Below are 27,304 nucleotides of genomic sequence, written 5' to 3' on the forward strand. Positions count from 1 at the left end.
AAATCACCATGAGGCTATCACCTATATAGTCTTTATAGTCTTTAGACTCTGGTTGTTTTCCCCTTACAGCTGACTTTTTTGCAGAGTTAGTGTGCATATTCTTGTTTAGATGTTCATATGCAGTCTTTATATTTGCAAACATTTCTGTTGCTCTAAACTGTCAATGTTTTACTGAATGACAATATCATCCATCTCTGCATCCATCTGTCTATGATCTCCAATTTAATGCTTCCATAATAAATGGTATGTGGTGCAAGGAAAGTGTGGATTATTTTATTACAGATGAACCAAACATAAATTATCCCAGGGTAATATGATAAACCTGGAAGTTACATTTATCGCTGTTTTTGAAATTCTGACTTCAGTGTGAAGATTTTTTCTTAAACTCTCAAAATATTACTGATATCAAACTAGTGCACCTTTAGTGGTAGTTTAATTACCCTTTTTTTTCCCACTGCATTAGTAATTGGAGTGCTGCTTTTATTTCCTTGCAATCTACCTTAATTTTTAAAGTTAATTTTAATTTTTTAAATTGAAGGGTATTGCACCTTAATTTTTAAATACCTTTAAAAAACTTTCTGGTCCACAGAGGTTCATGAATTCCTGGATGGCACCCATGTGATTGCTTTGATTGGAAAATGTGGAGTTTGTAAGTGTAGACACAGTAACTTCTGATTAAAGATACCTGTTACCAGTTGTCAGAGGAAAGTTTAACTGTCATTTCTCTGAAAATGGGTATTCAGCTGATTTTATAGGATACTCCAGTATCCTATATAGGATGCTTCAGTAACTTCTTTCTTTACAGTCATTACTATACAGCAGTACTTCCTTTTTGATTCTAGCTGCTGAAGTGCAATTTTTTTAATCTTATTTACAGTGGATATCTCAGTTTGGCTTCAATTTTATCTTTATTTTTGTATTTTTTGGTCTCTGTAGTAGAACTGTCCTGTTTTGAGGGCTCTAATTACTACTTGCAACTTCACTAAGTGGTTGTTGGAGCTCACTTAGTAGTATAAAAACGTTTCTTGCACCCAGTCATGGGTACAAAAGCTTAAAGCTTTATTTTGTTCCTTTGGCATGGACATTGCCTGTGACCCCCTGCCCTGTTTGAGTTATGTACACCACCAAATCGCTTCTGTTTGAGCACTCTGAGGACTGCTCATAGTTTGTCCTTTCTTAAGATTTTGTGTAGTATGCTTGAATAATGTGACCACCTAAGGAATGTTTTCCCTAGTGCTTGGCTAACTGACAAATATATTGCAGATGTCTATTTTATTAAAATCATATTTAGTCAGCCTACACTCTTCTTTCTCTGTCAGATTCTGTTACTATTGCCTTCCAGTTTTTGTCTCTGTGATTTCTTTTCCTGCAGCCATACACAGAAATAAACCATTTTAATTCTTACAGTCCCTTTTACTTAGTCTTGAGCAGAAATGTGAAAGCAGAGATCTCACAATTAGAAGTCAGTTTTATTTTTCTTTAGGTTGCTGAATGGTTTAGTGGTGAATTCTTTTATATAGTTTCTGATAATTTTTTTTAAAAGCTGAGTGTGTTTCAGTGAAAATGCTGTTTCATAAATGGCATGAAAAAGGGGCAGTTTTATTAAAAGACAAATGACAACAGTAACATCTGGAAAAATGCTGAAACCTAAAGTTGGGTCACTTACATTTTGTGGAAGCTGCAAGTGTCTGCAACACCACTGGAGAGAGCTGTGTGCTGAGATAAGTTGGTACTGAATACTTTCTGGTTGCTAAATCTCTGGGAGGGTTTCTTTAATGAAGTTTGAAAAAAAAACTTATCAGTGGAAGTGAGGGCTTGCCTGGCATCATTCTCTGACTGATTGCAACTCTGTTTGCTTGAGGCCCTTTAGTGCACACGTGCTGATTTTGGTATCACCTGTTAATCTTCCTTGTTCTTTTCTGAATCCTCTAAATCCACTCTATATTGTGAGGATGTTTCTTCTTGCACAGTTACCACCTGCACATCTTTTAATTTTCCACAGTTAGTATGTTAATAAAGAAACTTAATGTGCTTTGCTGCATTTTCTGGTGTAAGTTTGAAAAAAGTATTTCCGAATTTAAACAGGTTGTTACTTATATATGACTGTCAGAGGACTGCCATTAATGGCATTCTGTAGTGAAACCCAGTACTTTTAATGTCATTTGTTGGACTGAGAGTTACTTTTACCTTATAATTTGGGTCTTCATTCCAGATGACATTTAATTAGTGGCTTCTGTAAATTCTTCCTGGAACAGTCCTTACTATGCTGCCTTCCAGAAATGGGAAGCTAGCATTTTATTGATATGGATAATACTAGTATCTTGATTTAATGATAGTTAAGTAAACAGTGTAACATGATACATTTCTAAAACAGAATGGTAAGTATTAGTCTAGCCATTATACCTGAATCAGTATGAAGAATAACCTGGATTTACGTAAGCACCTTTGGTCCAACACACTAAAGTTTTCTATTTTTTTCAACAGCAAAAAAATTAGTTTCAGCTTGCCAAATTTCAGTTTGGAGTGGCTTTTCATAGCCAAGTTATAACTCCCTAGCAGTAGAGACATTATGGAAATAGGTTTAGTTTAGTGGCAGTTGGATAATGCAAGGCTCTAACGCCAAACTCACCTCTCACCTTGATCAGTTGTTGTCAATCAGCTGTATGCCAGCAGGAGTTTACCAGGGTATAAAGAATTTCTGTAAATGACTTAAATTGTTATGTTATTTGTTTTATTAATAATACTAATGAAGGAGAAAGATGCCTGCCTCTTCCACTTCTGTAAGTTGCTGAGTAATCTCTTAATGATATCTTGTTGCATCTTTTGTGGAAATTACATCTTGACAAATTTTTTCATACGTCCTGTGTTGTTGAAACAAAGTGATCTTCAAGCATTTGTCATGGTTTACATTAGTTCATGCAGGGATGCTACCCACTGAGGCTGCAGAAATAAAAAATGCATAAAAATAATAACAAAAAAATTACAAACTGTATTGAAAAAGGAATAGAGCTTTGGAGTAAAATTTGTAGTGTAATTTATGAGATGGAAAAGATTTTACTTCCTTGCAGTGTCCAGTGAGACAATTTAGGAAAATGTTTTTGCGTCTTCTAAACTGTTTTTGGATTGTTGATGGAATGGCCTGTGACAGTGAGAGGCCACTGGTCATCCTGCTTGGTTGTGGAGAAAGTGTTGATTAATATTTGCCAATCCTTTTTTTTGGCTACACTTTCTTGTTGGAATGGTATGAACTGTGGAAATGTATATTTAGTTCTTTACACATTCAAATTTTATTCTATGTGAACCACTTATTAAATTCACTTGAGCTTCTAATGCCTTTGTGAACGTGAAGAAAGTGTTATTTTCACTGGCATATTAAAAAATGTCTTGCAAACAAAGATCTAAAAGTATATATATCTTAGCCTACATAAATTTGATGTATACTTTCTTAGATTTTGGGTACGTTATTTTTAAATTATCTTAAGAATAACTAGATAGAAAATTATATATTTCAGTGAAAGTTCTGGAAAATAATAATGATGATGATAGTTTGCTAAGTTGGTCACTGTTTCTGGAGATCTTCTAAGTCTTCATGTTTGGATTCTGGATTTTTAAGAGGAAGTGGTAGCAAGGCAGGAGCCAGACTTGCAAGGAATCAAGGGTTGATTTGGTAAAGTTTGCTTCATCACTTGGGTAAGACTTCTACAAAACTGTCTGGAGGATTTAAACACATGTATGTATCTCTGGAAAGTCACTGTTGACACATGATGTCTTCATGTGTGTTAAGGCACAGTTTGTTTAATGATTAGCACAGTTAATTAAATCACCATAGGCAATGTAAAGTGTCAACCAAACAAAATACAATTAAATGGAGTGTGGTTTAAGTCCTCCAGTAGATCATTGACTTAACATCCTCTAATGATATTTATTGACCTATGAAGTATATTTGCATAGATACTGAATATGCAAGATATCAATCCATATTTTATTTGCATAATCACAGTCAGTATTTTAAAGTATTGAGCAAGTAGTGTATGTGAAGTTAAGCTATTCATAAAGTTATCTGCTATATAGAAAACATCTATGAATGTTTTAGTAATATAATGGCCAGTAGACTTAGCTGGAACTGAGTAGCTGTTGGATGCTACTGATTATGTAGAGAACTCATGTGTAGTTTATTTATTTGAGCTTGACCAATTTTGGCAGTGGTACTTACTACTAATTAACTCTGTTCAGATTAATTGATTGTTCCCATTTGTGGTCTGGCTGATAGTCATAATTTTACATTAAATATGATCTTGTGATTTTTGTCACAAGAGGTGGATGACTTTTTAATCCATCCTGATCTAATGTCCAACAAATGTAACTTCCGCTTTTGGGTTTTTTCCGTGCTTTAGTTTTCCTGTTGTCATTGTACAAAGGGTATGTGTTTTGTCATCTTTCTTTCTGGTGTCTGTAGTAGTTTCTTGCACCTCACCTCCCTTATAACTTTGTTTTTAATTTGTCATGCTATTTTATACATACTATTTTTCAATATACTTCTGAAGACTGGCTCTTGGTTCCTGACTTTAGGTCTTTGAGAAATGACAATTGCAGTGGTGCTTCTGTGTTGACACAAGCAGTTCCTGGACATCTTAAGTATTACTGTATCATCTCCATGTGTACAAAGAGTAGGGTTTATATCTGAAATCCTCTATTAGCTTAAAATATATTTATTTGCTTCATAGTTTTTGAAGTCTTAGCTTACAGTACTGTTTAAGATAACTAAAAAAACCAAAGTCTGATTGAATCATGATTTTTATTCATATTTGTTAGGACTGGAATTTGTTATATATTTGTTGAAGTTTCTTGTGACATCTCTCTCCCCTCTTTATCCTCATGTAACAGCAGAAACAGGGCACATGTTAAAGTTTAGTTTATGTGCTGGGATTCTGCATGGTGCAAAGCATTTCATGGTCTGAATTGCTTTCTTGCCTTAAAAAAGGCATCCATGTGAACATTTTCCTTTTTCATAGGATCATTAAGGTTGGAAAAGGCCTCTAAGATCATTGAGTCCAGTTAACCCAGAACCACTGTGTTCTCCTCTGAACCATGACCCCAGGTGCTACATCCACCTGCCTTTTGAACACTGCCAGGGATGGTGATTCTGCAACTTCCCTGGGATGCCTGTTTCTATGCCTGACCACTCTTCTGGTGAAGAAATTTTTCCCAATGTCAAATCTAAACCTTCCCTAGTGCCATTTGAGGCCATTTCCTCTTGTGTTGTCATAGATTACCTGGAAGAAAAGACAAATCCCCACATCACCACACCTTTTTTCAGATAGTTTTTGAGAGCAGTAAGGTCCTAGCTGAGTCTCCTCTTCTCCAAGCTAAGCAACCACAGCTCCCTCAGCCTCTTCTTGTAAGACTTGTGCTCTTTGCCTTCTCATGATGTATATGGAATAGTACTGGATGTTTGAAAACATGGTGGGGAACTTCTAAAATACCATTTGTTAAAAAAAAAAATAGAAACTGTCAGCTGAGTCTGTTGAATCTCAAAGATGCTTTGAAAGAATTTCCTTCTTTCAAAATGCTTGTCATCTCGGACTGTTTTCTTTTGCAATACACTGAATCTGTAAAAATGAATTTTAAAAGCTTTTTGAAATTCAGTCATTGAATATCACATCACTGGCTTATGGATTTTCATTTTCAACATGTTGTACATACAGCTGGCCTTGAGGCTGCTGTTCTTAGCTGCTACCGTCTTCTTTTTCCATGACAGAAGTTCACTGAAACAGCTGATGTGTCTAATGTGAAATCACAGAGACTTGCATTTGGTTAGAATCACCAAAACACCTTCCCCCCCCCATCCCGCTCCCAAGTAAAATCCTAGATTCTACTGAGTGTTCAACACAGATTATTTTGATAAAGCTAGGTATGCACAGTTTTATTGGCAGTCCAGAAGAATAGGAACTTCTAGCAGTCTAATGTAATGAAGTTTTACTTAGGTAATTGAAGTTGTAACTGTTGTACAAGTTTGCTTAGCATTGAAATTTTTTTTTGAATGATAGGTTTTGTTTTCTGCTGTTTCTTTTGAATGGTTTTTGTTTCTCTCAGTGTTAGAAGCTTTATAATTCTTTATCCTTTTTGTTCTATTTCTTAGAACCTTTTTAGAATTACTCTTGACCCTGTAAGACTAGGTGTATTAATTCTCTAGAAATTGAAGTCCTGTTAATTTTTTTCTGTACCTCTGAGAGGCATAAGCTGTGTACATCCCTGTCTGTAACCTTGGCTGGCTGTTAGGTGCTAACACTGCTGCTCTCTCACTCTTCTTGCTTAATGGAACAGGGAAGGAAATAAGAAAAATGCTCATGGGTCAAGATAGTTACAGGGAGATTATTTTCATTCTCCACTAACCTTGGTGGCTGCAGGTTTTTCACACTTCTATTCCTAGTAACTGCTGTGCAGCATTTTTGTGTCAGTTCTTAAATGCATTATCACAGAGGCACTGCCAGCATCACTGATGGCTCAGCTTTGGCAAGGGATGAGTCCATTTTGGAGCTGCCTGGAGCTGGCTCTGTTTGTTATGGGAGCAGCCCCATGTCTCTTCCCACAGGGGCTCTGCCTTCAGCCTCCCCCACTACCAAAGCCTTGCCATATAAACACAATGCAGATGTTCAGTTTCATGCAAACCTTGGATGCCACTGAAGCTTAAAAGCTTGGTTGCATGGCCATTGGACATATTGGCTGCACAGTTGAACTTGACTGTAATGCATGGGCTTCAGTCTTTGAATTATTTCAAAATGTGCTCCAAATGGGACTACATCATCATGTTCTAATCAAGTTTCCACTGCATTTGATCTGATCTGACAGCTATCCACCACTGGAAAATGGAGTTTTGTTCCCCAGTTCCCCTAGTTCCTGTTCTTTCCCTTGAGTTAGCTTTGATGCTTGTCACACGCTTTTCAAAAACAATTAGGCTTGTTTTTTGAGTTGGTGAGTTTGATTGGTCCAACAAAGAATCTGATGCTTTTATGCATTCTCATATTCAGGCAAGCAAATCTCCCTTCTGCTGTGATGAGCTGTTAAAATGAATTTAGGTGTAATATATAACATCATCCCATCTGAAAGGTAGAGAGTAATATCTGTGTCATATGGCAAGAAGAGTGAACTTCATTACAATTTCTGTGTGCTTTTGAGGAGTCCTAGACTTGACATGGACTTGTCATTGCAGTATGTTAAAAAAATATAACGGGGATAAAAGTGGCATCATATTTTAGTATTAGAAAAAGTTACTTCAATGAGCTTTGTTTCCTCCCAGCTTCGTCGCTGTCAATTTTTACTACAAGTGCAAGCATGTGGCACTGTTCCACTGCTGGGTGCATGTAGGGGCAGAGAAGATGACAAACTGAGTTGATTTTCATCTATCTGTTGAAGTACATTGCATGTCATGCCTGTTGAATGAAATCTGATTATATTTGTTCTGTTCATGTTTTCCTTAATTACAAAAATAAAATTTGTTGTGCTGTATGTGTTCTTTGCAAAAAAAAAAAAAAAAAAAAAAAAGCCAGTGCTAACTTCTTGTTTGGTAAAAGATTAGGTGAAGATGAAGCAAAATCTGTAACTTTGGTTGTTTTCATGAAATATGAACTGAAGAATACAAATCCTGATACTTGGGATTCACAGTTCAGAACAGCCATGACTGCTATAAGTGGATCATACTTTTAACTAAAAAAATAAAAATATCAAGACAATGACAAAGAAATTTGTTTCTTTTGTTACATTCTTCATTCATAACTGCCCTGGTACAGTCTTTTTCTAAGATCCTGATTGTTCCCACACATGCCATCTAGATTTTTTCACTGTCTTTTGTATTGATTGCTTTTATGTAAGTAAAGATTTCAGTTCAGCTTCCTTCTTCTAAAGCAATGAAACTCTGCATAACTTAGAGTGGATTACATGGTAGTTTTCATTTGCATCAGTTTAAAGGGACTGAGAAACCAAGTAGCTGAGTTGTGTTCCTAGTTAGAATTTAGGAAGAAGATACCATTGCTTTTCTGCAGTCTTTCACTTGAAAACTTGGTTTTAATGACGTAGAGGAAAGACTTGTATTTTTCATTCTCTATTTGCTGCTTGCTTGGTAGTATTGGGGAGTTAGAACTGGTGATGTGTAACAATTAACAGCACTGGTGTTTAGGCATTTTGGAAAATTGCGTTTTCCAAAAGAGTAAAAATGGACACAATGTCCACTTCAGATGTCTGAACCCCCAAGCTAGCTAGGGTTTATTACCACCAAGAGATGAAAACAGATCATACAATACAGTAAGATTCTTGGTTGTGTCTTGGTAGTGTGAAGATCAATGGCATTCTGAAATGAGGAGTTTTAGCTTTTTACTGATGTTTACTTCTTGGAAGCTTTGTTGTGTCCTAGGACAATCTACCTGCATATCAAAACTGTCGCTGTCTCCCACAGTATAGATTACTGAAACCAATCAAAATATTTTGTCCTTTTTTGTGTTTGTATGGGGTTGTTGGTATATTTCTAGTTGTATGGGTTTGTTGGTATATTTCTAGTTGGATTTTGTTTGTCAAAGTGGGACAGATATGGTTAAGCATGAACTAGTTAAACAGCATTGTCTTGTTAATTTCTTTCCACAGTTTTAAAACCGTGAAATCATGGCTCATTCAAAGACGAGAGCCAATGATGGAAAAATCACATATCCTCCAGGAGTCAAAGAAATCTCTGATAAAATATCTAAAGAAGAGATGGTGAGAAGGCTAAAGGTTAGTAAGCAACTAATTGCTTGCAGATTAAGGTTTCTTGTAAAAGATGTTCAATAATCCTATTACTATATTTTATATCTGGAATGGGTTTTTTTCCCCTTTGGGCTTTACCTTTTCTATGCATAGAAGGAGAAAATTGTTGCTCTTGTGCCTTCTCTTCTACCACTTTCTTGAAATGGCTTGTTCAAAAAAGGTTTAAATGCATTTAAAAATCACAAATAGAAGTGAGCTGCCTTAATTTAAAATGCTGCTTAAATTTTATTTCAGCTACTATGCTAAGTCAGTACTTTCATTGTTTTCCAGTATTTTCCTCTCTAAAAGAGAGTAATAATTTTGGAAATAATTTGTATATGTCTCAATACATTCTTTTTATGCCTTCACATTCTTCGGTTTGTTTATAAAAACCTTTATTGTTGTTGTTTTAGCCTGTATCATGGTGAAGGTAATTTTTGTTATACTTTAGTATATATGCTTTGACTACACTTACAGTCTTTGATGTATTTCTGTCTTGAATTTCTTGACCATTTTATGTGGCTTAAGTGTACAGGAAAGTTGGACAGATTTGGAGGCTAATTTTGTTACTACAGTTGTGCATCTACCTTTGTACTCTCACAAAAAGGCAGGCCTGTATTGTGCAGGAGGAGTGCCTACAGCTTGGGCTTGCCCTGTGAAACAGGAGGGAACAGATGTGGGAAGGGAGCCTTAAGTATTCTAACAGATGAAGGAGCTTAATTTGGAATTTTTTGAAGAAGTAGTTTTAAGTCAGTTGGACCTATGGGTAAATGAACAAATAAAATGCCAGACCACGAGGGTTGCTTCTTGTCTTCCCCCCAGTAACTTGTCTAGGCTTTGGGATTTTGGTTGATGGACTTCAGTGAGTATATTGCATTCTATGATATTGAATAAAAGACAACATTTATAAATTTACATATGAATGATTCCTAAGAGAAGGAATTCTTGGTTAGCACTTGCATATGTTTTTCAGCTTGTGGAAATGCAGCACTACCGTTCTTACTAATCATTTTTCTCCTCTAGCTTAATTTCATTTCTGGCCTTGAATGTCTAGTCCCTTCTGTCATCTTGATCTGTCTTGCAGAATAAGAGGGCCTTGTAAGATGTCTTGTGTTTCTTCTTAGTTGTTTATTCTGGCTATGAATTCATTGGTGCTCAGGCAGGGAAAAAACTGAAGTATTTCTTTTATAAGAGGTTGAATGTTGCATGCTACACCACAAATGTACAGAACTTCAGTATAAACACAGTTGCAAGTGCTAAAGAACAGTGGTTGATAAATAAGTGAACTATTAGCCTCTTGATTTTTCTAAATGCCAAATTCATGCAATTATTAGGGAAAAATCACTCTTCTGTGCACAAGCAGACACTCTGCTGTTTGTTGATAATGATATATTAATATAAATGCAAATTATTGAGAAATCTGAGAATAAAATGGAAAATATGCAGAGTGAATTTCTGTATTAGCATAACTTACATTGGACATTTGATGCCTTCTTGAAGTTTATAATAGATTTTGAAATGAGATAGAAACTAAATGGTGACAGTTGTCAACTAGCACTGAAGACAGAAAGAAGGTGATAAACTCTTGGAAATGATGAGTAGTGTGAGAAAAGCATTTTTCCACAGTTTTTTTTAATACACAAGAACCAAGTCATCATCTAATGAAATACTAATTTTAGACCAGCAGTCTAATAATGCACTTTTCTGTCAGTTTCATACCAGTAAATTCCAAAGCTTGTTTCTGTGGAATGATGTAGTAAAAATTGAATGGGTTAAGAAATATGTGCCACATCTGGAAGATGAAGCTCCAGGAGTATAAATTGTGGTGGTCTGGGTGTGATTTCAGGCTCTGGAGTCCTCTAACTTACTGCTTTGCAGGAACCTGGAAAACCAGGCTAGGACAACTAACCTGTTCTCCTTTGTTTTTCCTTAAACACTGTGATGGATTGCTCTGCAGACAGGATGACTGATCTTTGTTGTCCTGACTTGTACAGATGTTCATGTTATCAGGGAAAAAACATGAAAGGTTCATTTTCAGAGTAGAAAAAACCCATACTTGTTGCAAGAAGTATGAAAAGACTACTTTTCATGGAAATGAAAACAGTTCTGACTTGTAAATTAATTAGTGTATAAGGGCACCAGTGCACTTCTGGTCTTGTGCCTGACTGGGGAGGCCTTTTTTTTCTTGCAATGGAAGTTGTGTCTGCCTAAGCTGCTGATCTTCTATGCCTTTTATAAAGGATTCTCGTATGTTTGAAAACTTCACAGCTTCTGTGATCCTAGTTATGTAGAAGTTTGGGATTTTTTTGAGTTGGGCTTCTTACTCCCTGACCAGTTATAGTAAATTTTTTGGAGGGGGAAAAAACCCAACCAAACAACAAACTATAGAAAAATAAAGTATTTTGCAGTGTTATAGGATTCTGGGACTTGAAATTATGATTCTTTGAATAACATCTCTTCTTGCACTGAAGAAGTAGATAGGAGTTTTGGCTTTAATTCTCAGGATTGTGTAATTAAGGCTTTAGTATAATTTTGTTAATTTTACAAGAGCTGAACTCCTTAGAATAACTCTGCCTCTGTGAGTCAGATAAGGAATTACTTTGTTTTGTCAATAAATTTCTCTCCTTCAGAAAGTTTTTCAAATATAAGAATTTTCACCAACTAACAGTTACTAAATATAGCTTTTCCTGCTTTTGTTTTATTCAGCATGTTAAATATTTGGTGTCCCAGACTCTTTTTTTGTTCCATGACTTCAGTAACTGGATCCTCATAATCCTAGTGGTCATTTTAGTCTTGTTGGACAACCTCCTTGCCACTCAGCTGCCTGGATTTATATATCCATTTGCTGCAAGTGTGGGCTCTGCTTCTGGACAGCACAGGGAATAGAATTTTCCTCAGAGCTGTAATAGGCAAAAAACCTGAAACTGAAAGAGAATAGGAAGAAAAAATCGTCACTGAATATTTGAGAGAAAAACAAATATTTTTAATAAAGTTTTGCCATTGTCTGAATTTTTAAGTAACAGTCTATTTTTAAGTAACAGTAACAAGCTGTAACAGTGAATCCTGTTGCACTTCTTCAATTGTCAAAACTTGATTATATGGTTTCTCAAAAAGATTTGGGAAGTCTACAACTAGACTTTCAGTATTTCTGCTGAGGCTGTGTGTTGGTTCAGTTGATAGAGGACTTGGCCAGGTATTTCCTGTGCCCTGAAAAATGAAAACACTGATTGCTCAAGTAGGTACTACTGCATAGCTAATAATGTTTCTGAGAGAAGTTGCAGAAAACCAGAAAAGTAACTTTTAGTAAGGATTCTGTTACATGAAGCATTTAATTTTATGTATTAATGTGTGTCTGTCTATTTAGATGGTTGTGAAAACTTTCATGGATATGGACCAGGACTCTGAAGAAGAAAAGGAGCTCTACCTAAATCTTGCTTTACATCTTGCTTCAGATTTTTTCCTCAAACATCCTGATAAGGATGTGCGTTTGTTGGTAGCATGTTGTCTTGCCGATATTTTCAGAATTTATGCCCCTGAAGCTCCATACACTTCACCGGATAAACTGAAGGTAAATAAAATTAATCTCTTTTTCCACAGCAGGTTTTTACACTCGATGATTAATACAATTGGTCACGACTGCTTTTTGCCTCCTTTTATTTCTGGTTCACCCTAAACATTTCAAGGTTTTCACTTGATTTTAGGATGGGATTGGTCAAGTCAGTTGTCCATGACTTAAAGGGCTGTGTTGTACATATTCCAATAACTTGCAGAGTTTTGAATTTGTATTGAAAATAATTATTTTATTGAACTGTTTTTGGGATTTGTAGCTTAGTTTACTTTAGAAATATTGATTATATGTATAGCTTTTATCACAATCTCTTGCAAGATAGCTAATACCTTCACTTGGGGAAATACCCCTGTATCTCCAGTTAAACTACCAAGAGGCACCTACTTGTATATTTATAGGTAAAGGCTCTATTAAAACAAAGATAAAGTACTTTTGTACAGAGTTAAACGATATTTGATGTGGCTTGGGAAATTCTGCAATTACAGACATCACTGATCCCACTAGATGGAGATGGTTGATAGAGAAATGTCAGGTTTGAAAAGGAAGTACAGATCTGACTAATTTGTTCCAGAAAGAAATAAATTTTTTATTATTTTGTGAGTTCTTTTACTTTTTAAGGTAGAAATCTAACTTAGTTCCCAACTCTCAAAATCAAATTGTTTCCCTCATGCATTCAGAATCTCAAGTGATGAACTAAGTTTTGGGGGAATTCTAGGAAAAGCCAGGTGAAAGTAGCACTGAAAAATGTGTGCTTTTTTGTGTCCCTGATTTAGAAATGTGTGTGGTCTTTTTTGTTTAGTTTGGTTTGGTCTTTGTTTATTCCACAGTAGGATAGAAAGGTGGTTGTGGTGGATGGTCTATCTGTTATCACTTAAGAGGAAATCACTCAATTTCTCATCTAGTGGTTGTGCCAGCAGTGCTTCCTAATTAAGGAAACAGGGCAGTTCCAACTGCTGTAGTACATCTTTTGTTAACAGACATACTGGAGAGATATCTAAGGATTTTTCTTAGTTCTGTTTTCTAAATTCTGAATTAGTGTGTAATCAGAGGTACAACATCTACTTCCTGCACTTATTGATTGCACCATCTTCAACTGGAGGTGAATATTAGCTTTCTCTACTGTGCTCTATTTAAGTCTGGTTTTCAGCTGTCCTGATTCTTATTTCAGTTTTAGTCTGTTTTCATTTGCTTGTTAGGCTTAGAGCTTTAATTTATCTTTGGTAGATCTAAGATTTAATGATCTTTGGTAGATCAACTACTCTAAGGAGGAACTTAGTTAGCCCAACTGGGCTGGGTTGGGCTAACTAAGTTCCTCCTTAGAGTAGTTGATCTACCAAATGCTACTAAGCTTCAGATTTCGTAGTGTCCAGTATTGGAAGGTTTACAGTACTGATCTCATACCTGAAGTATCAGAATACTGCAAACACTGCTGGGACAGAACTTGGAATGGATGAGGGACTTCTGTTGCCAGCATTGAGTTCTGTAATCTGTGTGGATTTCAGAATTCAGTTTCTTGATGCAGTTTTTTAAACATATTTTGAGAAATAAAGACAAGACAAACAATAGGGACCTTGGCCTAGGGCTGCTGGGGTAGGTTTCTTGCAAACCCATTTCTTCTGAACTCAGCTTTTGTGGTTGCAGGACAAGCTCTGATAGAAATGTCGAAGAGTTCCCTCCACTTTATGACAGAGGTAAGAGGAAGAATACTTCCTCTTGGGTTATATCTTGGCACTATTTTTACGCACTATTTAATATCAAATCCATACTGCAGCTGAGTCTATTCTTGTATGTGTAAAACCAAAGTTAAAAATGGCAAAGGGGACTGCTAAAAAGGTTTAATTTCTTGAGAGGAAAATACTTAAATCTCAAGTTTTTTGCCCTTGCTTCAGACTCAGTGGATCTCTTTATAACTTAGATATTGTGCAAATGGGATGCTGAGGAAAGGGATAGGAATCTCAGGTTTTCCTCTTTTGTGTGTATCATCAGTGTAAATCTTACGTTCTTTGCTGATCATTGAAAGGGAGTTGATAACAGGGATGGAAAATGCCATGAGTAGAATAAAAACAGACCTGGAGTAGGTTTGCTCTGCTGTGATCTCAAAACTTTTAACTTTGAGCCCTCCTCAGTACGTGTAAAGCCTAGAGCCCAAATCTAATTTTCTGGTGGGAAAATAAACTAATTATTTATATGTGTCAATTGAAAACGACTGAAACAGAAGGACTGTCTACCTGTCTCTGCTGAAGTACCCCTTAGAAAAGGGTAAAATGGTAGCAGAACTTCAGTTCTCTGAAGGTGTTCTCTGGTGAGAGCCATGACACTGATGGTTACTGAATCCATTATGCAGTTAATTGGCATCACGACAGCAATCCACAAAACACATGAAAAACCCAAACCAAAACAAAAACCCCAAGACAAACAAACAAACAAATCCTCAAAACAAAACAAACAATATCCCTGAAGTTGAAGTGTGACCACTTTTGTTTTTGAAATCTGGGTTCTGATGTAGACTTGCTTTATGCAGCCTCATGTGAAAACCTATTGTCCAGTTGTGAAATTATTGTAATTTTTTGGCTGCAGCCAAAGTTTATTTTAGCCTGTGTTTTGAATTTATAAATGCATGTTCAAGTGGTATGTTGTGTGTGCTTAAAAGAGGGAGCAATGTCCTTAAAAAAAGGACATGTTTGGTCATAATACACAAGATATTAGAAATTAGTGAGTACTTCTGAGTTTAGTCTGTGTTGCTGTCTTTAAATATGAAGAGGAAAAAATAGTTTAGGAGTAAATGCTTACTTTTTCAAACCATGCTGTTATTTGAACCATTCAGGCGTTGGCCTTACTGTGCATGTATCCTATTCATTAATGTCTGTAGTTATATGCAGCACAATGATGAGAACTTTCTATTGCAAAGTTAGTAGGATCTTTGAATCACATTCAGTAGATAAGTATTGCATACTGAGCTGTAGGATAAAAACTGAGATACTTGGTTAAATGAACTGATGATGATTTACCTCTACAAGTAAAGTTTAACACAAAATAATTAACACAGAGCATGGGTTCTAAGATTAAGTAGTTTTTATGTTTGACATTGGTCAGTCTGTCATGTGCCCCCTTTCTTCTTCAGTTCATTCTTATTCTCCCCTGGGTCTCAGTTTGTATTTTACAGAACCTTCCAGTGTTTTCCATAAGACAGCTTTCCTTTTGGGTGGGGACTGATGGCCTGCTAGTGTTCAGGCACTGATTTTTAAAGGAGGGATTCTTCAGATGAGCTTTTGCATGGGAACTGAATGCTTCTGAGTGGTTGGAGACCATTAGATCTGTCCTTTACATGTTTTGGTTTAATTCTAGCTGAAGAGTCTAGATGGTGTGCTCTGTAAAGGATCCTGACGTGTGAACCAGACAATGATCCTTCTCATCATCCTTAACTCTTAAAAATCAGTTTCAAACCAAATTAAAATGTGAATGTAGCTGTAGCTCTGAACAGTGTTTTGCTGTGCTGTTTTTCCAAGAGTTGGTGATGTCACATGTAATCGAATTCTTGATTTTTACCTAGATCCACAGTAAGTGCTCAGCTTAATGATTAAGACTGGATTTTGTGGTTATAGTGTTGGGAAAAAAGAAACCATATTCTTGTCTTTTGTCTGTGTATTATTCTCGGGGGGTTAGGAGAAATGGTCATTTTGAAAGTGTTACAGAAACACTTTTTAGACTATTTCTTGGATGGATTTTCAGGATTAACAGTAAGGCTCTATTCTATCTATTTTGACAGCTTTATACCTTTTGGAATATATCCTTTTGGAATCTATTTCATTTACACCTAGGTTATTGGATGAAACATAGATACAGTTTAGGCTGTGAAGAGTGTTTCTGGTGATATTATTTCTAAATATTTTGATTTAATATAGTTGTGTAAGCTGGAAATTCACAACTACATTAATCTGTTAATTACCTGAATGTGAAAAAAAATTTAAGAAGATAGCTTCCTGTGTGTTTCTATTTAGTTCATAATTGACTATTTATTCCTTGTAACTTGCTTCAATTTACTGTGTGAGACTTTCTGAAGGAGTCTTCTGGTGGTGAAAGTTGATAGAGGAAGCAGGAGGAACTTGGTTTATAGTTTTTGCAAGAGATGTTATCTGTGTCAATATCTTGATGACTGAGAAATGCACAAACAATACAGAGTGAACATATAATAACATCTCTTAGGAAAGATGTAGTTGCCTACTGCTATTTTCTCCTTCTTTTGAAACTGATTGTAATATGAAGTAAAAATATTAAATTCATTGTCCTGCTGAATAATCATCTCTTGACTTCTGCAGCCAGACAGTTGCAGCTGTGTTTGTCAAGTTGAATGCTTTTTTGGAAATGAAAAACATTTGTTTCCATAGGAAAAGGTTACTTCTCAACCCTTTAAAGAAATATCAAGTATTTTTAAATTACTCCTTGACATCTTCCATGATGTTTTTGTACATGATCTTTTTGGTAGTGAAATAATGTCTGTCATTGCTGCATATTTTGCAGTGACTAAATAATACAAGTAATTTTAAAAGGTAATTATTTTACATGGAAGGTCTAATTGCAGTTTATTGAATAACTAGCACTTCTTTCTTTTCAGGATATATTTATGTTCATAACAAGGCAACTTAAAGGTTTAGAAGATACAAAAAGCCCCCAGTTCAATCGATACTTTTATTTGCTTGAGGTAAGCTTCATAACTTATTTTATAATAATTGTGAAGCATAATCTTTCAATTGAATCTTGTGTTAACTACTCCTTTTATTTTTTCCTGTTCCAACACAGAACATTGCTTGGGTCAAGTCTTATAACATATGCTTTGAATTAGAGGACAGCAATGAGATTTTTACCCAGCTGTATAGAACGCTCTTTTCAGTAATAAAGTGAGTATTTTAACCTCAGATTTCACAGTATTTTACTGCATGATTGGGGTCAGCGAGTTCTAACTTTTAGCATTAATGAGTTTTGTAATTTAGTTTAACTAAAGGTAGCAAAACTGTCAGCTTTTTCAGTTTTAATGAGACAAGACACACTGCATATTATGTTTTTTTTCCTTAGAAACTTAGCTTTAGTTGTCATTTACTGCATTTATTTTGTTCTGTTATTGAAAATGAATGCTGTAATATGCAATTCTAAGGAATTTGGAGGATTATTGCTGTGAAAACATGATTCAAAAAGTAGCAGACTCTAGAAGGTACTGCTAGAGGCAGTCCAGCCTTTTCCCTTTGCTCAAACCAGGTCAGCTTGAGCAGATTGCCCAGAACTGTAGCCAGTTAGGTTTTGGGCATCTCCAAAGATGGAAAGGCTGTGCCATCTCTGGGCAACCTTCTAGTGCTCAGTCACCCTTTTAAATGTCTGAATGGTATGTCTTGTATTTCACCCTGTGCCCTTGTATTGTTCTGTGTCTGGGCACCACTGAGCCTGTGGTGCAAAGACAGTCTTGCCCTGTCTTCTCAGCTCCCAGCATCAGGTACTTAAACTTACCAGTAAGTTCTTTCCTAAGCCATCTCTTCTCAAGGCAAAACCAAAGATGTCAGCTCTCTCAGCCCCTCCTTCCATGAGAGCAGCTCCAGGCCCTTAATCATCTTTATGAACCTTTGCTGGACTTGAGTCTGTGATGTGTGTGTCCCTTTTGTGCTGGGAAGCCCAGAACTAGACACAGCACTCCATGGGAAGTCTTCCCAGTGCTGGGCAGAGCAGAGGGATGCTCTAATACACTTTCTTTTCATGATAGGGACAGAGTCTTACTGCAGTAGTGAATGAGGAGAACATGAAATTTAAGAATGATGGTATATGCAATCAAGGAATCAAAGTACTTTGATTTTTAAGAAAACTTGTGATTTGCTGATTTTATTCCTTGTTGTTTGTCATCACCACAGGGAATATTCTGAACAGAACTTTTACTTTACATAGATATTACACTAAGAATTCTTGTTTTTGATTTCAGCAATGGTCATAACCAAAAAGTACACATGCACATGGTTGATCTAATGAGCTCTATCATTTGTGAGGGAGATACTGTGTCACAGGAACTTTTGGATACAGTGTTAGTTAATCTAGTGCCAGCACATAAGGTAAGATTTAGTGGCTTATGTTTTGTTTTGTTCTACTATTTGTTTTGTAATCATGATTTCTTGGATGTATGTGTTCAGAGATGTAGTTCTAATTGAAAGAATGGCTGTAGCAAATGTCTTGATATTATCTGGATTTCTTTTAGCAAACAAGTAATTTTAATAGAAAATTCAGTCAAGTTTCATTGCTGTGATATACTTTCCATAAGCAAAGTATCAGTAATCTAAAAGGTTGAATATCATATGAATTTAAACACAGGGTTTTTTTTATGTCACATCAGTGCTGGTAGAATGGAATAGAGAAGGTACATACATCCTTTGGAAAGTTTTTAATTGATGTAATGCTGTATCAACAGTTCAAACTAAGGTGCTGCCCTAGTGGGAGGGAAAAAGTTGTTATGACTGCTGATTTGTAATTGGCTCTGTTGCATTTCAGAAAAGTTGGCTTGGTGTTATTGTTATGTTTCTGATGCAGCCATAGAATCAAAACTCTGTGCAGAAATGGTGGTTCAGGAAGAGCCCAAGGAATGTCTACCTTACCTTAATAAATCATGTCGTGTTTAAAAAAAAAGTCTCCTGTAGATGAACTGAAGGAAAAACTTCAGAACTGTGCTCGTGCTGTGATACTTAAATGTTTAAAAAGCATGGAAGTCTGACTCCTTAGTTCAGGAATTTAACTGTGTCCTACTGAAATCTCATGGGCTACTCACTTGCAAGCTGTGCATGAAAAAAAAAAGACTGTGGAGAATTATCTAGGGAATGTGTCCTTTAGCTGTATTTTGGACACTTCTAATAGCTTTTTTTTTTTTTCTTAAAATATGTTCAGGAAGGTGCTAACTGCTGTAGTTTCTAAAAAGTGTATGGTTAAGTGGTTATTAACAGATGCTTTGGAATGCCTACTAGTGTGCCTTTACCACTGGCCATTAATTTCTGTAAATAAGTAGCACATAAATTATTTTCTATTGACAGTGAAAGACTAAATGCTTAATATAGGTCAGTAATTTTTGTTGCACCACTGGATATGTTTTAGCTGTGTTCTTCAAGGAGTTTAATACTTTTGTGCCAGGACTAGACTGAAATTTGTGTGGCTAAAGTCCAGATTTATAAAGTAAAGCTTTGGAATACAAAAGCAAGAATATGCAAAATACTTCAGTTTGTGTTCTCAGTTATTAAGAATCTATTGTTTCATTGTGTCATCTGTGTTCAAATTGATTTGACTGTACTATTTTTATGTTTCATGTTTAATAAACTGTCTTTGAGTTGAAGAATTTGTATCCTGTTAGGATGTCTGTAGCACTAAAGCAATTCTGTTTCATAGTGGATTCAAAATTACTGACTGAATATTTTAATAAGGAAAATATGTTTGGGGGTTTGCATTTTCTGCTGTTTTTCTTTTAATCAAAATCTCTCTATGGATAGGATTCTTGTTTATAGCCTGCTTTCTAACAAATAGATACATAATGTCAGCTTGTATTCTGAGTATCTTTAACTTTTTTTTTTTCCATAGTAATGGAAAGGAACTTCTCATATTTTTCTGTTGCATCTCAAAGTCTTCACATGGTGAATTTTTATTTAAAATTATTTAAAATTTGGGTCCTCTCACTACTTTCTGTGGCTACTGATGTCAAGTTGGAAAAGTGTAATAAATGCAGAGCTGAGCATTTTTCCACTCTTCCATTGAGCACAAAACTAGAAGGAGACAAAGGATAAGGTCCACCACAAAAAAGAACTGTGTCTTGGCTGACTTCCCTGTTCAGCTGTGTGGGTTGTGGAAAAGGAAAATTGGATGATCAGGCTGGTCACCAAAAATGGCATAAAGGCAGACGTTGGTGTAATGGTCTGTAAGGAATCCCCAGATTTCCTAGGGACCAAAAAATATCTTTGATAGAGTGGAAGGAACATAGACCTGCTACTAGCTCTGTTTGAAGATGATCAGATCAAGAGATTGTTGAAGATGAGACAGTTTTGTCTATAGAAAGTGACACAGTGGTATATTTTTAATATGCCCAAAAGGAAAGTTGTGTATGAGAGGGAATGTGTAGTGGCCTTTTGAACTGAATGGCTGCATTGTAGAGAAGAGTTGTATTGGTAAAACAAGACTGAGCTCCTCAAATCTCAGTCTGTATAATTTATCTAACCTGTGGTCTGTAAGTATATGTTGGGAGCAGAATGTTCATCCAGTGGCTGAAATGCAGCACTGGACAGCTTTAGGCAAAAATTACATAAATATTTTTAAGAGATGTAGTAATTAGCTGAGCAGTTTACAAAAGGGTAATTCAATGCTGTTACCCCTTAAACCAAGACAACTATTTTTCATATTTGGAAAAATACTATGGTCTGTAGTCCTGAGTGGGAAGTGTAAAAAGCAATGGTGTTCACAGGATGGCTGCAAAAACTCAGGCATAAAGAGCATATACTGGGCACATGATATATTACCAAATGTCTGTATACCGTAATTAGTAGTCACTGAAGTAGTGACAACTCTAAACTACTGTATCTCCCTTGAGTTTGTCATCCATCTCACTTAGTCAGGATAAAAGCCATACTAATGTAAACCTGATTGAAAGCAGTTGACACCAATATCAGAAAAGAGGCATGCTGGAGTGTGCACAGGCTTGCTTGACTAGTACAGCTGTCACATAAGCCAATAAAATGGCAAGCTTAACTTGTCTGACCATGTGCTTAACTCCTAATTTTGAAGCTGAATTATTTTTTTCCTTTTGTAAGTTCTTTTCTATCAACTCAAGTGAAATTCTTTTGGTAGGTTTATATTAGGAATGAATTTAAGTGACCTAAACCCAGATAAGACCTAGCAGCAAGGGAGAAGAGGTAGTTAGTATGAAAAGGCAAGAAAAATGAATAGTTTTCCTTCACCCTTTAATGATCTGTTTGTGTTACAATGCTTTTATGGCAGACCTGAAAGCAATTTTGTGTTTGTGCAGTGTGTTAGAAGGCAAACTGTACTTGATTTCCTTGGGTGTTTGCCAGTGTTCCATTTTCAGCCTCAGGACTGCTACAGGGAATCCCACATTTCACATCCCACGTGCTTTACATGGCTATGTTTTAGAAAAAGTGATATTGACAATTAAATTCTTAACTGTCCCTACTAGGAATTTGCTTAATGTTTAGTGTTATCTATGTTGGCAACACCTCAGCTGAGCCTTTTCTTTATCAGCTGTCCTTGATCTCTTTACCTTCCTGAGAACAAGAGAATCTCTTGAAACTGTTCTATCAGGTGCTCTTGGGTACTAATTCAGCTGCTGTACCATTGATAATAACAATAAAACTGAAGATGCTTTTCAAATTCCAAGTAAATAGTATGTGAAAAATATGCTTTTCAGGAATATTTGCACTAGATACAGACTTAACATTTGATTTTTCTCCCAAAACTACAAAATAAAGGCTAGATTGATGCTAGCTTGGTAATTTCCTGTAAATAAAATATAAGGCACTTACCTTTTTTTCTTTTAAGGGATGGGTAAAAATTATTTCACTCTCATATTTTTTTGATCTGTGTTAAATTGATTATTGAGAGGTAACTGGAAAAGTAATTGAGAAAAAGTCAAGTGTGTATGGATTTCCATCACTTCTGATCCCCTTGCGCAAGAACAAATAATTTTGGCTATGTGGCATACTCTGCTGGAGAATATTGTCTGTGTGAGCACAAAAATGTGTGTGCCGTACTGTCAGAGAGGTTGCCATTGCTTCTTCTGTCAAAAAATAGGAGTTTGTAATTTTCATTCTAGAGAAAAGCAGGTATGAACAGTAAATTGACAAAAATGTTGATGTTTTCCTAAAGTATAAAAATCTTGAAATACCAGCAAGAAATGCCTAGAAATCATGGTAGAAATTGAGACAAAGGAGAGAACTTGTGGTTGACCAAGATAGCCTCTATTCAGATATTATTGCTGGAGGGCTCCCAAAGTTTTAAAAAATGTGAATGTTCTCCACTGTTTATTAACATTCTTTTCTGAAACAAACCTGGAAGTTTCGGGGGAAAAAGTCTCGTTCAGATGTTTAATGTAACCTCAGTTTTCTTGCAGAAGATTTGTGTTCTGCCTTCTCAGGGGTGATTCTTTTGTTTCTGCTTATCAATCAATATTTATTTTGATTTTTTTCTTTCAAGATGTAGTAATTGCTAATGATTATTTTAAACAGTGTTGCCAACCTATGGCTTTGTTCCTACCCTGTTCAGGACTCTAAAAACCTTAGGCCTACTGGATGCTTTTACATGCTCCTAAAGGCATCTTGATTAAGATAATTGTCCCCATCATGAGGGCTTTCTTAAATCATTAAAAGATCTTGAAATACACATCAGTTTTCTTTCCTAACATAGGGGAAGGTTGTACAGATAATAATGGTAGAAGAGCTTATCTAAAAACAGAAGAAATTTGTCAAATCAGATGTTGTCCTTTTAAAATTTCTCCCTAAGGAGAAGGAAGCTTAGGATATTTTTGTGCCTGTTGAATTAGTCAGAAGGTTTAGTTCTGTAAAAGATCTTTGAACCTACTTGGTAAACGCTATGCTGCTCTTGTTTTCATTTCACCTGAGGCAGTGCCGCTTTCACTGGTTTCTGCTTTTTCCCTGAAACTGGAAAATGAGGAGAAAACTCGTGTGCTTTTAAGACTCTTTGATATTGTTATTTTCAGAAAGTGGGGCCTCTGGACATTTGAGAGTCATGACTATTGGCACTATTAAATCAGGTACATGAGGCATGAAAAAATAGCAAACTTTCCTTAGCCACTTATGCTCTAGACTATTTTTCCTCTTTATAGCTTTTTTGGATAGGTATTTGCATTACATTTCCTTCTTACTCAGGGCTGCAAATAGCCACTTCTAGCGTTTATCTTGGGAAGCATTAAGCTTTGAAGTGAGCTGCTGTGCAAAAGATACAAGCTGAAACTGTAATTAATGTGAATCAGAACAGTTCTGCCTGTTGGAACTCTCCTGTGCTAGGTCTGCTGTTTAGACTAAACCAGATCTTGCTCATGTCCAGAGTTTCCTCTTACCCTGGTGGAAGTGGTTTTCTTTCTGATGCTGGAGGTGAACTGTGGATCAGGATCAGAACAAGAATTACAAGTGGCATACATTGCTTGTTATAGTAATTTGTGCCTTTTCTTTCCTGAACCATTACAATTTTGAATAATAGGAAACAAATTATTCCAGTGGAAATACCTTTTTTTAAATTTCTTTTTTATTATTGACCATAAAGAACAATCCAGTATGCAGTGTTTTCCCTTTCTTGGAACATGGAACAACTGTGCAGTTTTGTAGTAAGATGAAAGAATTTTATATATTAAAGTATTTTTCTGGAATTGGAATTTTTAGTCACCTTCTCTATTGGCTTTGAGTGAAACAAACACTTAAGGCATGAGTCTTTGCAGTGTTTCAGGTTCACCTGACTTAATTCTATCAGTAGGCCAGTCAAAGACTTTTTTGGTTTATATTATCAGAAAATGGTAATCTGTTCCCACTGCTGTTTAGAAGCCTATAGTTCTTTAGGGTTTTTGAAATTTCAGACAGATCTCTCCATATCCTTTCAAATCTTCTCTTTCATTCAGCATATCCAAGGAAAGAAATACCTTGGGTTGTAGCATGATGCCTTGTGTTTGCTTTCCATTTTGCTACAAGAAGTTTTCTTCTTTTATGGTGAGAAATATTTAAAAAGCAACCACAAACTGCCCCTTTTTTACTGTTGAATTATAAACTGAGTATACTGGTTTTTTTTTAAATTGCAAAGGCTAATAAATATAGTAGAAACTATATTTTTGTAGAGTTTTTTTAGCTATTAAAATGCTACATATTCTTGTGTATTGAAGACTTCTTCATTCTTCTGTGTGTTAATCAACTGCAGTGGTGTCACAAGGGCTGAGTTGCATTTTCTCCTGAAAATTTTTGAAAAATACTTGTGATCTAGAAATTGGAGAAAGGATGTAACAACTAGAGCGTGGAGAATGTGTGTAGGGAAAGGGAGAAAACAATGATAGAGCAATAACCCATTTCGACAAATGGAAGGATAAGAATACTGAAGAGGGGTTATGTTTTTTAAAATTTTTGTATTACTTCAATTTTTATTTTCCTGTAAACTGAAATTCTAGGGTTTTTTTCTTTGTCTCAGACAGCAGACTATCTTTGCATGGTGTGTTGGAGAGGCTGTGGTGGTGATTCACAGGTGGCTGCTTGATGCAAGGGCAGAATTGCGTTTTCTGTACTTCTGTTCAGAGTCTCACTTCTGTGGTGACTCTAAATGCCTTTCTGTTGCTTTGTATCACTTTACTGGTTTTTGGGAAAACTGATAAGGAGGAGCGGTGAAATGCAGGCACTGAGTTCATTGAGCATCAGTTTTAGATGTGCATCTGCAAAGTAAGTCCTCTTCTGCCTGGAGCTGGTTTTTTTTCCTCAGTATTACCAGTGAACCTTACAAATCTCTGTTTGGAATAGCTTTGCTTTTACTATATTATTTTTATTACTGAAAATGTAAAAAGAACGGGCTATTTGTTTAATGCATTTACCAGTACATGATGGCTTTAAATTCTTGGGTTTGTTTTTAGATAAATCTGTGTGCTTATAACTCTTCTGTTTTTTTGTTTGTTTGTTTTTCCCCCCAGAATTTAAACAAGCAAGCCTATGATTTGGCAAAAGCTTTACTAAAGAGGACGGCACAAGCAATTGAGCCATACATTACTAATGTAAGTGACAACTGCAACCAAACATGGAAATCAATACTTTCTGTAACTGAGCAGTGTTATAAAAAGAATGAATTGCATGAAAACATGAAAAGGGCTGAACAAGAACTTTTTACAGGTTGTCATTTTTCTTTGAGAGAATGATCGTATGAATGAAGCACAGCGTAACCTGTCCTTTTGAGTCTAATTAGTTACCATATAGAAACTGTTAAGTACTTAATACTTGAGATTTTGGAAATACAATAGATAATTTGCTTTCTACTGTCTTGGAAGACTTTGTAATTCAATCCTTAGAGTGACTGGAATACCAAGTGTATTTTTATATATTGTTCTGATAAAAATACATATGCACATTGTAAGGAAAATTTGTCTTTTAGTAAGGAGATAAGACAATATAGAGTGAAGAGAATTGAAGATGGAGCAGAATTTTAGTGCTGTTATCACAGCAGTAGACAAGGAAGCAGTCTAAGAATAGATAGTAAAGAAGAAAGCTGAGTGAATTGAGGGTTGTGCCAGAGTTGAATGTAGACATCATGGACACTAATAGAAGATGGATGAGGGGAAGTAAAGATCAGAGAGGAGTATGCTCTATCTTGAGCTGCACAATAGGAAAAAGAATAACTCTCTTATTTTTTAAGCAGCTGAGGATTTAGCAGGTCTTACTGCATCTATCCAAAACCTCAGGAGCTTGAAAACACTGGAAAACCTTCAATGCTTTCTGTTACTTTCAGACTTGCAACATTTAGAAAGTGGGTGCTTTCTAAGATTTTTTAAAATGCTCAATAAAAACTCTTACTTCAAACCTACTGTTTGGGGAGGTGTTGGTGCATGGGAATGTGTTTTTAATTTTCTTCATCTATAAGGTTAGATTACAAACTGGGTGCCGTTTTCTGAGCTTTCAGGAAGTCTATACAGTAAGAATCTTCCTCCATAGGAAGAATGCTCATGGAGTCTTCTTTTCTTTCTTTCTCATGAGAGGTATTTTGTGGGTTTGAAAATTTTCTTTCTTGAGATACATTTAAAAACACAGTATCAGTTAGTTTCCTAACCAGGATTATATACATTCAGGCAAGTCTGTATCCTGAAAAGCAAAACAGTTCTTCAAGACAGTCTTTAACTTGGAGTAATATGCACTATAATATATATGTGTGTATATATATATATATATATATTTTCCTCTTTAGTTGCCTCTCACCCATCAGGGAGGATGTTGTTGAAAATAGTGTGGAAATATTTTCTTTAATGGGAAGTTTCCCTCAAGTATGTCAAATTTACCAAGAAGAAATATTTGCTTTACAGTTGCATTATGCTGCTTGAATACAAATTCTGGAACAATCAGTTATCAACTCCTATGCTTTTACTTTCAACTCCTTAACCTGTCAGCTGTGTAGTGTAGTAATTAGCCAGTTGTTGCAGCCTTGCTTTAAATGTTAGAATACTTTTGAAATGATGGTTTTTTATAGTGGAATAACTCTGAATATAGTCCCACTATAAAAATATATGATGCACTGAAATTCCTTTAAAGTCGTGTTTCCTAAATTATTTTTAGGCTTGCTGGGGCAAATGTCATGTTTAATGTGTTTTCCTTTATGTATAATACTTCATACAAGACAATGATATTTTAAGACTTCTGCAATGGAATCCTGATCTGTGTGTGCCACATTCCATCCTTTTTCTTTCAGGAGTGAAATTAATGTAAGGTTAAAAGTGACTTAATGTTTTAGGATTTAGAAGTGTGTGTGTATACTCTCATTCTTGATTTGTAATCTGTTTTGTTTCCCAGTTCTTCAATCAAGTCCTCATGCTTGGTAAAACATCAATTAGTGACCTGTCAGAGCATGTATTTGATTTGATTTTGGAGTTATACAATATTGACAGTCACCTCTTGCTTTCTGTACTACCACAGCTCGAATTCAAACTTAAGGTAAGCACTTCTACCCTTTCTATATATTTGAAACATGTATGCTTTGACCTTTATTGTTTTGTTTTTTTCATTGACTGACAAGTTCTTCAAATTATTTGGCAAATAGAACTATGTGTAAAAATTGCCTTCTCTGCATTGTTTAAAGGAAAACCCATACAGCTCCTCAAAAATGTAATTTAAATTGTAGTTTATTAACCTATTGTGTGTGTGTGTGTGTGTATTTGGGATTTGGTTGGTTGATTGTTTGGGCTTGTATATTTCAAGCAATAAC

At 35.6% G+C, this 27,304-nt stretch overlaps 1 protein-coding gene across 3 annotated transcripts in view; it reads left to right on the top strand.

Moving 5' to 3' along the window:
- Positions 1-27,304, top strand: part of PDS5B (PDS5 cohesin associated factor B) — a 108,969-nt gene that overhangs the window by 11,484 nt on the left and 70,181 nt on the right. For all 3 annotated transcript variants that reach the window (XM_005482470.4, XM_005482472.4, XM_005482471.4), the window contains exons 2-8: positions 8,635-8,760; positions 12,137-12,340; positions 16,953-17,039; positions 17,138-17,235; positions 18,300-18,426; positions 25,032-25,112; positions 26,893-27,033. In XM_005482470.4, coding sequence (XP_005482527.1) covers positions 8,653-8,760; positions 12,137-12,340; positions 16,953-17,039; positions 17,138-17,235; positions 18,300-18,426; positions 25,032-25,112; positions 26,893-27,033 — 846 coding nt within the window. In that variant the 5' untranslated portion in view covers positions 8,635-8,652. The remainder of the gene's footprint in view (positions 1-8,634; positions 8,761-12,136; positions 12,341-16,952; positions 17,040-17,137; positions 17,236-18,299; positions 18,427-25,031; positions 25,113-26,892; positions 27,034-27,304) is intronic.

This window comes from Zonotrichia albicollis, chromosome 2 (genome assembly GCF_047830755.1).
Source record: "Zonotrichia albicollis isolate bZonAlb1 chromosome 2, bZonAlb1.hap1, whole genome shotgun sequence".
Classification (NCBI taxonomy): domain Eukaryota; kingdom Metazoa; phylum Chordata; class Aves; order Passeriformes; family Passerellidae; genus Zonotrichia; species Zonotrichia albicollis.